Raw genomic sequence first — 13,728 nt, 5'->3', positions numbered from 1 at the left:
TTATGAACTATTGGACTTATTAGGAACTCAATGGACTTAAACTTTTGTGTACAAAGATATATATACACAGATCAGTCATTTATGATTTATGTATATCTATATATGTATACATTTGATGGATAAGAAGTTTTAGTGATCTGAGCATGATGCAAATGGTATGGAATAAAGGGTGGAATGTCCTGGTTTGGGGTGGAGCAGAGCCAACTTTCTGTTCAGTGAGAGAGGCTCTTGCTTATACTTGTTGCTGTAGCAACCAGGGTCAGCTGACTTGGTTGTTTACCCTGTGGAGGGGTTGCACCTGTGAGGAGGAGCAGACAGCACAGGTGACCCAAACTGACCAATACAGTTTTCCATCCCATCTGCCATGCTCAACATAAAAGCTGAGGGATCAAAGGGTCAGTTCTTCAGTAGCTTGGCTTCTTCATTGGCTCTCTTCTTCCATGACTAACATCTGAGGAGGACTCTGTCTATTTGTCTACCTTTGATTCCGATCCACACGTGCCTGAATCTAGGTCTGGAATCCAGTTCCCATTCATCACTCAGTCCCGTCTGGAACTTCCCCAGTGCCTGCCGGTGACATCTTCCTGGGAGCCTGATATGTTTTTTTATGTATGTTTACATATTTTATCTATTTATTTCCTTTTTATTTTATTATTAATATTTCATTAGAGTAGTTTAGTTTTTTCTAAAACTCCTAAATCTCTTTATCTCTCTCCTTCCTGTCCTTGGAGCAAGAGGTGGGGGAGGGCATCTGTTGTCTCATCATTGGCCAATCCAGCACAAACCATGACAGTGTTCTATTGAAATACAGCCCAAGTTCAGTTCTGTTGTTCTAATAATCCTTACTACAAGCAATAGAGGAGTACAATACATTTTCATAGTGTCTGTAGATGACACTGACATGAGTTGCAATGTCTTCAATACTGGCAAGGTGATCGTAAACTGGAGATGCGTACAAAGTTAATGAGATGATATTAAAAAGAAATGCGAAAACAGAGGACAAATAAAAAAAGATATAATATATTCCTATATAGTTCAGAATGGAAGAAAAACCATCTAGTAATTCTAGTAGTAGACTATGAACCAAATGAATCAACAAAAGCCAAGTCTTTTAACAAAGTAAGAATTTCATTCTCAGCTGTATTAACAGGAAATTGCTGGAGAGATCTTTGTGAGTACCTAACAGGTCATGGCTGGAATACTATATTCTATTTAGATTGTGTCTATAAAGCACAGAAACTAAGATTTTAATAAAAATCAGCAATAATGAACCAGTCCACAATGCCAAGCTAAAAAGAACATTTGTTTAGATCTAAAAAGCAGCATATAAGATATTTTTACTAAGAGAGTATCAAACAGTAGTTCAGTGTCTACTTTGGGAAAAATAAGATATCAGCTTATTCTGAATATACGGAAGATGCAGGATGTATTGTCAAAAATTTCAACAGGCAAATTAAACATCCAGGGAGGTTGTTGAATTGCATTCAGTGGAGAATTTTAGGACTAAATATCTACCAGGGAGGGACCAGAAAAACCTGATTTTCTGTTACTGCATCAAGATTAAATGGTCTCTTGAGATGCTGTTGTCCCAAAGTGGGGTCGTTTACCTGGTGTACAGATGCCAATATACACACAGAGCAGGGGTATTGTCTATTTATTTCATTTCTGCAGAGATGGGTGCTAGGTGGTAATCCACAAAGTTAGCACACCAGCCTACAAACTCTTAGAAATATTTATATGGTTCAAAACACAGAAATACACACCCTTAATTATAATTATTGGTTAGTACCTTATCTTAACAATTTCTATTGGTTAGTACAGACTCCTGCTTTCATTTAAAGTTACAAGGTCCTTTAATTGATGTGCGCTCAGTCTCCAATTAAGTTGGTGGTCACGATCTCCCACTACCACCTTTACCTTTCCACCAGTTACTGCAAATTTTTGTTAACTTTATGCCTTATCCAGCAGCTGTCTGGTTTTCAGCCGATTTCGGCACCTCCTGGGGTGGGATGATCTTTATTATCAGCCTTCTCTTCTTCTTCAAGGGTATATTCATCAGCAAGGCATTTACTGTTTATACCAAGTGTCTGGTTTCACAGGGCCTTGTAACCTTCTTACAGCTCTTTATTCTTACTTAATGAGAGATTCTACCTACTAAAAATATATTTTACCTTTTTAAAAGTACATTCTACATTCTTAAAGTACATCATTACTGCCTAGATCTCCACTTTTCAAAGCCAGAGATCATTCCAACCATAAAACTCAGATATTTGGTTTTAAGAACACAACTACGTTTTAATCTAGACAATCTCCATTTAAAACTAAACACACAACAATGCATATTTATCTTTCTGATTTACAAGCTTGCACCATAGCCTTACTCAAAACCTTTATTAACCACACCTAATGATATTACAGAATCACAGAATATTTTTGGTTGGATGGGACCTTTGAGATCATCGAGTCCAACCAACAAAAACAAAAAAAACACCACCACCAAATAAACAAAAAAAAAAAAACCACACCCAAAAAATCCCAGAACACCAAAACCAAACCAAAAGCCCACAACCACACCCCACCCCACCCACAAACAGACAAACCAACAATCTTGGGCACTAGAGCATGCCCTGAAGTGCCATGTCTACACGTTTCTTAAATACCTCCAGGGATGGCGACTCCACCACCTCCCTGGGCAGGCTGTTCCAGTGCCTGACCACTCTCTCAGTAAAGTCATTCTTCCTAATATCTAATCTAAACCTCCCCTGCCCCAACTTCAGACCATTTCCTCTGGTCCTGTCATTATTCCCTTGGGAGAAGAGGCCAACACCCACCTCTCTACAACCTCCTTTCAGGTAGTTGTAGAGGGCAATGAGGTCCCCCCTCAGCCTCCTCTTCTCCAAACTAAACATGCCCAGTTCCCTCAGCCTCTCCTCATATGACTTGTTCTCTAGACCCCTCACCAGCTTGGTGGCTCTCCTCGGACACGCTCCAGCAGCTCAATGTCCTTCCTGTAGTGAGGGGCCCAGAACTGAACACAGCACTCGAGGTGAGGCCTCACCAGGGCCAAGTACAGAGGCACCATCACTGCCCTCCTCCTGCTGGCCACGCTATTCCTGATACAGGCCAGGAGGCTGTTGGCCTTCTTGGCCACCTGGGCACACTGCTGGCTCATGTTCAGCCGGCTGTCCACCAACACCCCCAGGTCCTTTTCTGCTGGGCAGCTTTCCAGCCACTCTTCCCCGAGCCTGTAGCATTGCCTGGGGTTGTTGTGACCAAAATGCAGGACCCGGCACTTGGCCTTATTAAACCTCATCCCATTGGCCTTGGCCCATTGATCCAACCTGTCCAGGTCCCTCTGTAGAGCCTTCTGACCCTCAAGCAGATCAACACTCCCACCTAGCTTGGTGTCATCTGCAAACTTACTGAGGGTGCACTCAATCCCCTTATCCAGATCATCAATAAAGATATTAAACAAGACTGGCCCCAAAACTGAGCCCTGAGGGACACCACTGGTGACCGGCCACCAACTGGATTTCACCCCATTAATCACAACTCTCTGGGCACGGCCATCCAGCCAGTTTTTTACCCAGTGAAGAATACACTTGTCTATGCCATGATTCGCCAGCTTCTCCAGGAGAACGCTGTGGGGGACAGTGTCAAAGGCCTCACCAAAGTCCAGGTAGACAACGTCCACAGCCTTCCCCGCATCCAGAAGGCGGGTCACATGGTCATAGAAAGAGATCAGGTTGGTTAAGCAGGACCTCCCTTTCATAAACCCATGCTGGCTGGCCCTGATCCCTCGGCTGCCCTGCACTTGCTGTGAGAGCTCACTCAGGATGATCCTCTCCATGATCTTTCCCAGTACCGAGGTCAGGCTGACAGGCCTATAGTTTCCCAGATCCTCCTTCCGGCCCTTCTTGTAGATGGAGCGTCACATTGGCCACCCTCCAGTCATCTGGTACCTCTCCTGTTGACCAGGATTGTTGATAAATAATGGAGAGAGGCTTGGTGAGCTCTCCCGCCAGCTCTCTGAGTACCCTTGGGTGAATCCCATCCGGCCCCATAGACTTATGTGTGTCCAGGTGCATAAGCAGATCATTAACTACTTCCTCCTGAATTATGGGGGGGTTGTTCTGCTCTCCATCCTTATCTTCCAGCCCAGGAGGCTGAACACCCTGGGGGTAGCTGGTCCGACTATTGAAGATGGAGGCAAAGAAGGCATTAAGTTTTGGTTTTAAATTGGAAGAGAAGAGATTTAGATTAGATATAAGGAAGAAATTCTTTACAGTGAGGGTGGTGAGGCACTGGAACAGGTTGCCCAGGGAAGTTGTGGATGCCCCATCCCTGGAGGTGTTCAAGGCCAGGCTGGATGGGGCTTTAAGCAACCTGCTCTAGTGAGAGGTGTCCCTGCCCATGGCAGGGGGGTTGGAACTAGATGATCTTTAAGGTCCTTTCCAACTCTAGCCATTCTATGATTCTAAGTATCTCAGCCTTCTCCTCATCCTTGGTTGCAATGTTCCCCCCCGCATCCAGTAAGGGATGGAGATTCTCCCTGACTCTCTTTTTGTTGACGTATTTATAAATAACTTTTTTCGTTGTCCCTTATATTAATGGCCAGGTTGAGTTCCAGCTGGGCTTTTGCCTTCCTAATTTTTTCTCTGTATAACCTAACAAGATCTCTGTACTCTTCCTGAGTTGCTTGTCCCTTCTTCCAAAGGTGGTAAACCTTCCTTTTTTCCCTAAGTCCCATCAAAAGCTCTTTGTTCAACCAGGCTGGCCATTTTCCCCGCCCTTTAATTTTGCGCCTCATGGGGACAGCCTGCTCCTGGACCTTTAGGATTTCCTTCTTGAAGAGCGTCCAGCCTTCCTGGACCCCTTTGTCCCGTAGGATTATCTCCCAAGGGACCCTCCCAACCAGGGTTCTGAACAGGCTAAAGTCCGCCCTCCGGAAGTCCAAGGTGGAGGTTTTGCTAACCCCCTTCCTTACCTCACTAAGAATTGAAAACTTGACCATTTCATGATCGCTGAGACCAAGACGGCCTCCAACCTCCCCATCTCCCACTAGTCCTTCTTTGTTTGTGAAAAGTAGGTCTAGCGAGGCGCCTCCCCTGGTAGGCTCTCCTACCAGTTGTGTCAGGAAGTTATCTTCCATACACTCAAGAAACCTCCTAGACTGCCTGCTCTCTGCTGTCTGCTGACATATAAAACTGGAAGATATGTAATCTATCAAGACTGACTTTTCAGAATTTTCTCTTCTTTAATTATACAGAAGCATACTTTAAATTGTGTTTTTAAGCTACTAGATTGTGGCTATTAATAGCCACCCTTCAGATATTCCTTTAATAATTAGCCTAAAAACACCCAACTTACTTATTTTTACTTATTTTAAAAAATGACGTTCCAGCAGTATTTTAGTTTCTTTGATGTGTCCCATATGATTTGTTTCACAGTAACCTTAGTTACACTGGATCACTTCAGCCTGCTGCAGTTGGTAACCTACTATTCACCATCTCACTTTAACAGGTAAGATGTGAAGTCATCTTTTTCATCTGTTTCATTAAAAAAACAAACACACAGAAACCTCACTGAAGAGATATATCCCAGACAGAAAAGCATTTTTTAAAGTAAGATTTTTTTAAAAAAGTTTAGAAAACAGCTTTTCTTGCTTACTTGGGGTTAAGATACTTTTTTCTATCACTGCAAAGAAGTTTAAGAAGCTAGTCTGAATATAATCCACCATGACAGTATAAGCCTAGACATACAGGCATTTAGAAGAAAGAGCTATAAGGAGCATAGACTCTCCCATTCAACTCAGTCAGGGCTCCATAAGCTCTTGGGAAGCCACAATACAGTGATTTTGTTTCCAAATTTACTGTTCTCTGAAGCAAGCCATACAGCACTGCTTCTTCTCAATTCTCTGCTACACAGCATATTCACTGCCCAGATTCTTCCGAGTACCCATCCCCTCAAACAAAAGGGCCTGGTTGACAGAATACTTTGGGAGGCAGTCCTGAAGAACAACAGAGTCCAGGAAGGCTAGACATTCTTCAAGAAGGAAATCTTTAAGGTGCAGGAGCAGGCCATCCCCATGTGCCAAAAGATGAGCCAGCAGGGAAGAAGACTGGCCTGGCTGAACAGAGATCTTTGGCTAGAACTCAGGAAGAAAAGAGAGTTTATAACCTTTGAAAGAAGGGGCAGGCAACTCAGGAGAACTACAAGGATGTCGGGAGGCCATGCAGGGAGAAAATTAGAAGGGCCAAAGCCCAACTAGAACTTAATCTGGCTACTACCATAAAAGACAGTTAAAAGTGTTTCTATAAATACATTAACAACAAAAGGAAGGCTAAGGAGAATCTCCAGCATTTATCAGATGTGGGGGGAAAACATAGTGACAAAGGACGAGGAAAAGCCTGAGGTACTTAATGCATTCTTGGCCTCAGTCTTTAATAGCAAGACCAGTTGTTCTCAGGGTACTCAGCCTCCCTGAGCTGAAAGACAGGGATGGGGAGCAGAATGAAGCCCCCATAATCCAAGGGGAAATGGTTAGCAACCTGATACACCCCTTAGACACACACAAGTCTATAGGGCCGGATGGGATCCACCTAAGGGTACTGAGTCAGCATAGGTTTATGAAAGGCAGGTCCTGCTTGACAAACCTCATCTCCTTCTATGACAAGGTGACCCATTTAGTGGATGAGGGAAAGGCTGTGGATGTTGTTTACCTGGATTTTCGTAAAGACTTTGACACCATTCTCCAGGAGAATGCTGTGGGAAAACTGGGTGCTCATAGCTTAGATGGGTGTACTGGTTTTTTGCTGGGTTAAAAACTGGCTAGATGTCTTGGCCCAAAGAGTGGTGGTGAATGGAGTTAAATCCAGTTGGCGGCCGGTCACAAGTGGTGTCCCCCAGGGCTCAGTATTGGGACCGGTTCTGTTTAATATCTTTATCAGTGATCTGGACAAGGGAATTGAGTGCACCCTCAGTAAGTTTGCAGACAACACCAAGTTGGGCAGGAGTGTTGATCTGCTTGAGGGTAGAAAGGCTCTACAGAGGGACCTGGACAGGTTGGATCAATGGGCCGAGGCCAATGGGATGAGGTTCAACAAGGCCAAGTGTCAGGTCCTGCACTTGGGTCACAAAAACCCCATGCAGCACTACAGGCTTGGGGAAGAGTTGCTGGAGAGCTGCTCAGAGGAAAAGGACCTGGGGGTGTTGCAAGAGACAACTTGTAATTTCCCCTAAACAAAGACTGAGAGAAGCAGCCAGATGGAAGGATAAAACAAATGTTGAGAGACCAAAGGGAGGCAGAGGAGGCCCGCCCCGCCCCCCCACCTTCTTGAGGAATGTCTCAAACACACCCAAGTCCTGATGGATAATGTGGAGTGTGGATAATGCAGGCCTTCTGCTCAAAGAACTGATAAGGCTAACATCTGTTTATCTTGTGTGACTCATTAGTGAGGCCTAAGAGCACAGGATGCACCCGGAGGCATCTGAAAGTCCTATGGAGACAGGACAGCCCTACTTTTTGTCAGCAAGGACAAGATAACAGGAATCTGTGTAGTTCTTTGTTTCTTTGAAAGGCTACTGTGCCCGATAAATGACCTTTGCCTCATTATCCACAAAATGCATGTTAAAGTTGACACCCCTGTATATGCTAATGAAGATTATCAAGATCATGCTAAACATACATGACTATAGCATTTGTGTCTCCACCCAAATCATGCTACATGTCACCTGGAGGAGGGAGAAACCTGAGACAAAACTGCCCCATAGCAGTGGGGTGAGTTGTACTGATACGGCAAACATAAAAAGGGGAAAATAAGTGCCACTGGGGGGAATACACAGAAGAGCACTTTTACCCCCCCACTATGCCAACACTGGAACCAGGAACAGTGATCTCTTTAGCTCGCTCTCTCTCCTTCTCTCTCTCTCCATTTCTCTTTTCTTTTAAAGCTGTTAAGTAACACAAGGCATACCTTACCACTAGCCGTAATTCATTGTATATCTGTTGTTAAGTACTGCTTGCCATAAATTGTTGTATATCTGTTACTAAGTAACTCAAGGCATACTGTACTGCTTGCCATAATTTGTTATATACCTAACCAATTATCATGGACCTAGTTAAGACATATATTAATCACTGTGGCAATTTAATAAATGTTTGTATATTGACCTTGAGAGTTGTCTCACCTTAGTCCACACTGCTGGGGATTTGTGAATCTGAGTCACTCACCCCCCTCTTCTGAGTGGGGCATGACAGGTATTGGTCAACAGCCAGCTGAATATGAGCCAGCAGTGTGCCCAGGTGGCCAAGGCAGCCAATAGCATCCTGACTTGTATTAGACATAATGTGGCCAGTAGGACTAGGGAAGCGATCATTCCCCTGTACTCAACACTTGTGAGGCCACACCTCAAATACCGTGTCCAGTTTTGGGCCCCTCACTACAAGAAAGACATTGAAGTGCTGGAGAGTGTCCAAAGAACAAAGCAGCTGGTGAAGGATCTAGAGAACAAGTCTTATGAGAAGCTCAAGTAACAAGCGATAAGACAAGAGAAAATGGTCTTAAGTTGCACCAGGGGAGGTTTAGGTTGGATATTAGGAAAAGTTTCTTCACCAAAAGGGTTAACAAGCATTGGAACAGGCTGCCCAGGGAAGTGGTTGAGTCACCATCCCTGGAGGTATTTAAGAGACATGTAGACATGGCACTTAAGGACATAGGTTAGTGGTGGTTTTGGCAGTGTTATGTTTAAGGTTGGGCTCAATGATCTTAAGGGACTTTTACAAACTAAAAGATTCTAAGAAGAGTAGGAAATTGAGTGGGTTGGGGATCTTATGAATTGAATCATCACAGAAGAATCGACATCTGCAAGGGAGTATTTTTTCTCTCTCTTTAATAGATGAGCTAATGTAGAAAAAGAAGTTAAGAACCTGGTTCTTCAGAGATGATAGTCCTAGATGGTTGGCTTTCTGGGCTGCAAGCTCACATTGTCAGCACATGTCCAGCTTTTCATCCACCAGTACCCCCAAGTCCTTCTTGGCAGGGTTAATCTCAATCCCTTCATCCCCCAGCCTGTATTGATAACAGAGGTTGCCCTGACCCACATGCAGGACCTTGCACTTGGCCTTGTTGAACCTCATGAGGTTCACATGGGCCCCCTTCTCCAGCCTGTCCAGGTCCCTCTGGATGGCATCCCTGTCCCTCAGGCATGTTAACCACACCACTCATCTTGGTGTCGTCCACAAATTTGCTGAGGGTGCACTCAATCCCACTATGTCATTGATGAAGATATTGAACAGTACTGGTCCCAATACAGACCCCTGAGGGACAACCACTTGTCACCGATCTCCATCTGGGCATTGAGCCATTGACCACTACCCTCTGGATGCGACCATCCAACCAATCCCTCATCCACTGAATAGTCCACCCATCAAATCCATACCTCTCCAATTTAGAGTGAAGGATGTTGTGGGGGACTGTGTCAAAGGCCTTACAGAAGTCCAGACAGATGACATCCATAGCTCTTCCCTTGTCCACTGATGTAGTCACTCCATCACAGAAGGCCACTAGGTTGGTCAGGCAGGACACTTGCCCTTGGTGAAGCCATGCTGGCTGTCTCGAATCACCTCCCTGTCCTCTATGTGCCTTAGCATAGCTTCTAGGAGGATCCATTCCATGATTTTCCCAGGCACAGAGGTGAGGCTGACAGGTTGGTAGTTCCCAGGGTCCTCCTTTCTACCCTTTTTAAAAATGGGTGCAATGTTTCCCTTCTTCCAGTCACCAGGGACTTCACCTGACTACTGTGACTTTTCAAATATCATGGAGAGTGGCTTGGCAACTACATCAGCCAATTCCCTCAGTTTGCGAGATTAAACCTTTTTCATAGAACCCTCCTGCCTGCAAAGAGAGATCTCGATTGCCTTACGACAGCAGAAAGAACAAAGCATTTAATACTGGGTAGCTTTTAGCTCTTCTTAAACAATGGGGAAAAAAATTAAAATTGAAACAAACACACCAACCCACCCCCACCCCCCCACCCCCCCCAAAAAAAAATCACATGATAAATTGTTTTTCTTCTTTTAATTTTTTCTTGTATTCCTTATTGAAGATATGCACAGGTTATTTTTCCATTTTCCTAAAAAGACATGGTTAAAATTTCATTTAGATAGAGCTGACAAGGTTTGCGTAGAATGAAAATAACTGCAAAAGAACATTCCCGAATGCCTAAGGAGCCAAAAGCTTTGGAGAAAAAAAAAATAAATAAAAATTGTGCAAACTAATCAATGCTGAATATGCTTAAACAAAGCTAAAAGAAGTAGAAGCTGTTTGTCTGAACAGAGGTTCAATTCTTCAGGAGGAAGCTGGGAGAAGGTTGGGGAATTCGTAAGTTTTCCTTTAAAAAATTTAGCAAGGGATAATATTGACAGGGAAGTGTGCCATGTAAGACAATTTACTTGTGATGGGTAGACAACATTTGACCCTGTTTTCAATAAACTTATTTTACAAGTATCTTCTAATGTTGATGAAGTAAAAATTCTTCAGTGTGACTTTGCACATTTTGTACTAAGGAAAAAAATCCAGTAGCAAAAGTAATAAATTAAGGCGCCTCAAATCTTCAGTCTAATTCAATAAAGAACCTTAAAAATTTGCCCATCTTAAAGGTAAAACAAATTTAACACACTGGTCACACACTTAAACTAGATACAGTTTTATGTTCTCAGAGGCCCAAGGTACAAGAATTGTTTCCTTGCCATGCATTGTAAGCACAAACACTGTGTACACCAGAATTAAACTGGTGACTTGCAGGACACATCTGGCAGGCTGTCAGTTAGCCATCCCTCTCAGCCCATCCACATCTCACCAACGTTGCAAAATCCAGTTCCTTCGGCAGTTTACAACTGCTGCTACTGGCTCTCAGCAGCAAATGTTGCCACCGCATCCTGGCCAGAGCCACTTCCAACTGTTTGTGCAAGTTTCCCCAACAACAGGAACACATCAAGAGAACAAACAGGAGCAGAGAACAAGTACAGAAGGTTTTATAAGGCACTTCAGCTCACCATTTAAACTCTTCAGGTAATAACTCCCCACATCTAAAAGTCACTACTCAGAATTCCTATCCCCATATAAAGAAAATAAAGAAAAAAAAGTTGTCTTCTTACAACCAGCTGTAGTTTATGGCTACTGTATTGCCTGGAGCATGACACAAAAGTAAATGTGACCATTTTCCTCCACTTACCTTTCTTGTTAATAGACTTTTGCGCCTCATTCCACAAGCCTCTAACTGAAGACGCCCTCGCAATGCCAATTCAATTAACATACAACCACGCAATCCCGAGGAGATGCAATCATTCCAGAATGACGTGTAACCCTGTGAAGAATGAAAGACAGTGAGATATTTCCATCTCCACCTGAAAGCAAATAGATAAAGAGGCTTACTGCATTCTCTAAGCAGTTCTCCGGCCCTCATACACTTTTTGAAGTAGCATCACTAGTCAACTACCATTCCTGTATTGAAAACATGAAAGACTCATCCCCTATTAGTTTCGACATTTAGTCTCTGCTCTTTGAAGAGCAGGGAAACTTCAGGAAAGTGATACAAAACAAAACAGCAAGATATCAAGAACTGTAGGATATGTAGTCAAAATAAACTTATTACATTTTTAAGACACCAAGCATTTGGCATTACCAACATCACACAGGCTTATTCAAGTTTCCTGAGAAATATTAACATGATTTTACATCCATAAACAATATGGCACCAATGAAGTAATAATAACCTGAAAAAAAAAAAAATCAACATTACATAAAATATGGAGTATACTGGAAATTAAAAGCCCAAACACAAATGTGGCAATTGGCACAAACCACAGAACAGATTTTTCAGCTTGAATATAGTAAACCAAAAGACAAAAGTTTTCAAACAAATATTTGGAACAGCTACTATTTTGTAATTTAAATCCTTTGAAAGCATATATTTCTAAAACTTGATGCATGTTGTTGTGATGGGTTGACCCTGGCTGGATGTCAGGTGCCCACCAAAGCTGCTCTACCACTCCCCCTCCTCAGCTGGACAGGAGAGAGATGAAAGGCTTGTTGGTAGAGATAAGGACAGGGAAAGATCACTCACCTATCACCATCACAGGCAAAACAGACTCAACTTGGGGAAATTAATTTATTACCAATCAAATCAGAGAAGGATAATGAGAAATAAAAACTAGATCTTAAAAACACCTTCCTCCCACACCCTCCCTTCTTCCTGGGCTTAACTTTACGCTTGATTTCTCTACCTCCTTGCCCCCCCCTCCCAGCAGTGCGGGGGATGGGGAATGGGGGTTACAGTCAGTTCTTCACCCATAGCCTCTGCTACTCCTTCCTCCTTCAGGGGGAGGACTCCTCACACTCTTCCCTTGCTCCATCATGGGGGCCCTCCCACAGGAGGCAGTCCTCCATGAACTTCTCCAATGCAAGTCCTTCCCATGGGCTGCAGTTCTTCACAAACTGTCCCAGTGTGGGTCCTTTCCACAGGGTGCAGTCCTTCAGGAACAGACTGCTCCAGCATGGGTCCCCCACAGGGTCACAACTCCTGCCAGCACACCTGCTCCAGCATGGGCTCTTCTCTCTCCACAGGTCCTGCCAGGAGCCTGCTCCAGTGCAGGCTTCCCACAGGGTCACAGCCTCCTTCGAGGCACATCCACCTGCTCCAGCATGGGGTCCTCCACAGGTTGCAGGTGGATATCTGCTCCATCATTAACCTCCATGGGCTGCAGGGGGACAACTTACTTCACCACAGGCTACAGGGGAATCTCTGCTCTGGCACCTGGAGCACCTCTTTCCCCCTCCTTCTGCACTGACCTTGGTGTCTGCAGGGTTGTTTCTCTCACATAGTGTCCTGGGTTGAGTGACACAGGACTAACTTCTCTTCTAATGCTGGGGAAAACTGCACTTTCAGGAGACTCTAGTGTCTGAATTTGTGAAAATATTTACCTTATAGCCAGCCAGGCTCTGTGGGATTCAAGGTCTCGGTGTTTTCGAGCCTTGCCAGGTGCAGGGATGAGGAGGAGCGAGGCCTGGGCACTTGACCCAGGCCTGCCAACAGGAGTATTTCATACCATGAACGTCACATTCAATATAAATTAGAATGTTTGCTGCGTAGGTCTCTCTCCCTTGATGGCAGCGGTCCAGAGAACCCCTTGCCCCGGTGCCGGACCCCTGAGGCCTTCCCTTCCTCCCAAAGCCGTTGCGCTCACAGTGTCCGATATTTGTTGTCCACTGCTGGGAGTGCACAGCTTCCTGATAGAATTGGCTGAGTATAATCCTTGTATATTTTATATTGGTATCGGGATCAATACTGGTTCTTTAGTGTTATTGTTAATTCTTTAGTCTTATCCTATTAAATCTATTTATATTTCAACCCTCGTGTTTCTTTGTGTTCCCCGATTCCCCTTTCCGGGTGGGGAGGGGTCATCGGCTGATAGAATAATTGTCTAAACAACAATAAATTGTTATGGGTTTTCTCAAACCATAACACATAGTCTCACTCCTCTCTTTGGCTACAGTTGCTCTTGCAACAGTTTTTTTTCTCCTTCTTAAATGTATTATCACAGAGGTGCTACCACCATTGCTGACAGATTCAGCCTTGGCTATCAACAGGTCCATTTTGGAGCTGGCTGGCACTGGCTCTACTGGACATAGGGGAAGCTTCTAGCAGCTTCTCACAGAAGCCGCCACT

At 44.1% G+C, this 13,728-nt stretch overlaps 1 protein-coding gene across 1 annotated transcript in view; it reads right to left on the bottom strand.

Moving 5' to 3' along the window:
• LOC141476642 (Golgi phosphoprotein 3-like) overlaps positions 1–13,728 on the bottom strand; it is a 60,523-nt gene that overhangs the window by 12,428 nt on the left and 34,367 nt on the right. The window contains exon 2 of the mRNA XM_074165424.1: positions 11,236–11,367. Coding sequence (XP_074021525.1) covers positions 11,236–11,367 — 132 coding nt within the window. The remainder of the gene's footprint in view (positions 1–11,235; positions 11,368–13,728) is intronic.

The sequence above is a fragment of the Numenius arquata genome, chromosome W, assembly GCF_964106895.1.
Source record: "Numenius arquata chromosome W, bNumArq3.hap1.1, whole genome shotgun sequence".
In the NCBI taxonomy this organism is placed as follows: Eukaryota; Metazoa; Chordata; class Aves; order Charadriiformes; family Scolopacidae; genus Numenius; species Numenius arquata.
This window is presented reverse-complemented; position numbering and strand designations above follow the sequence as displayed.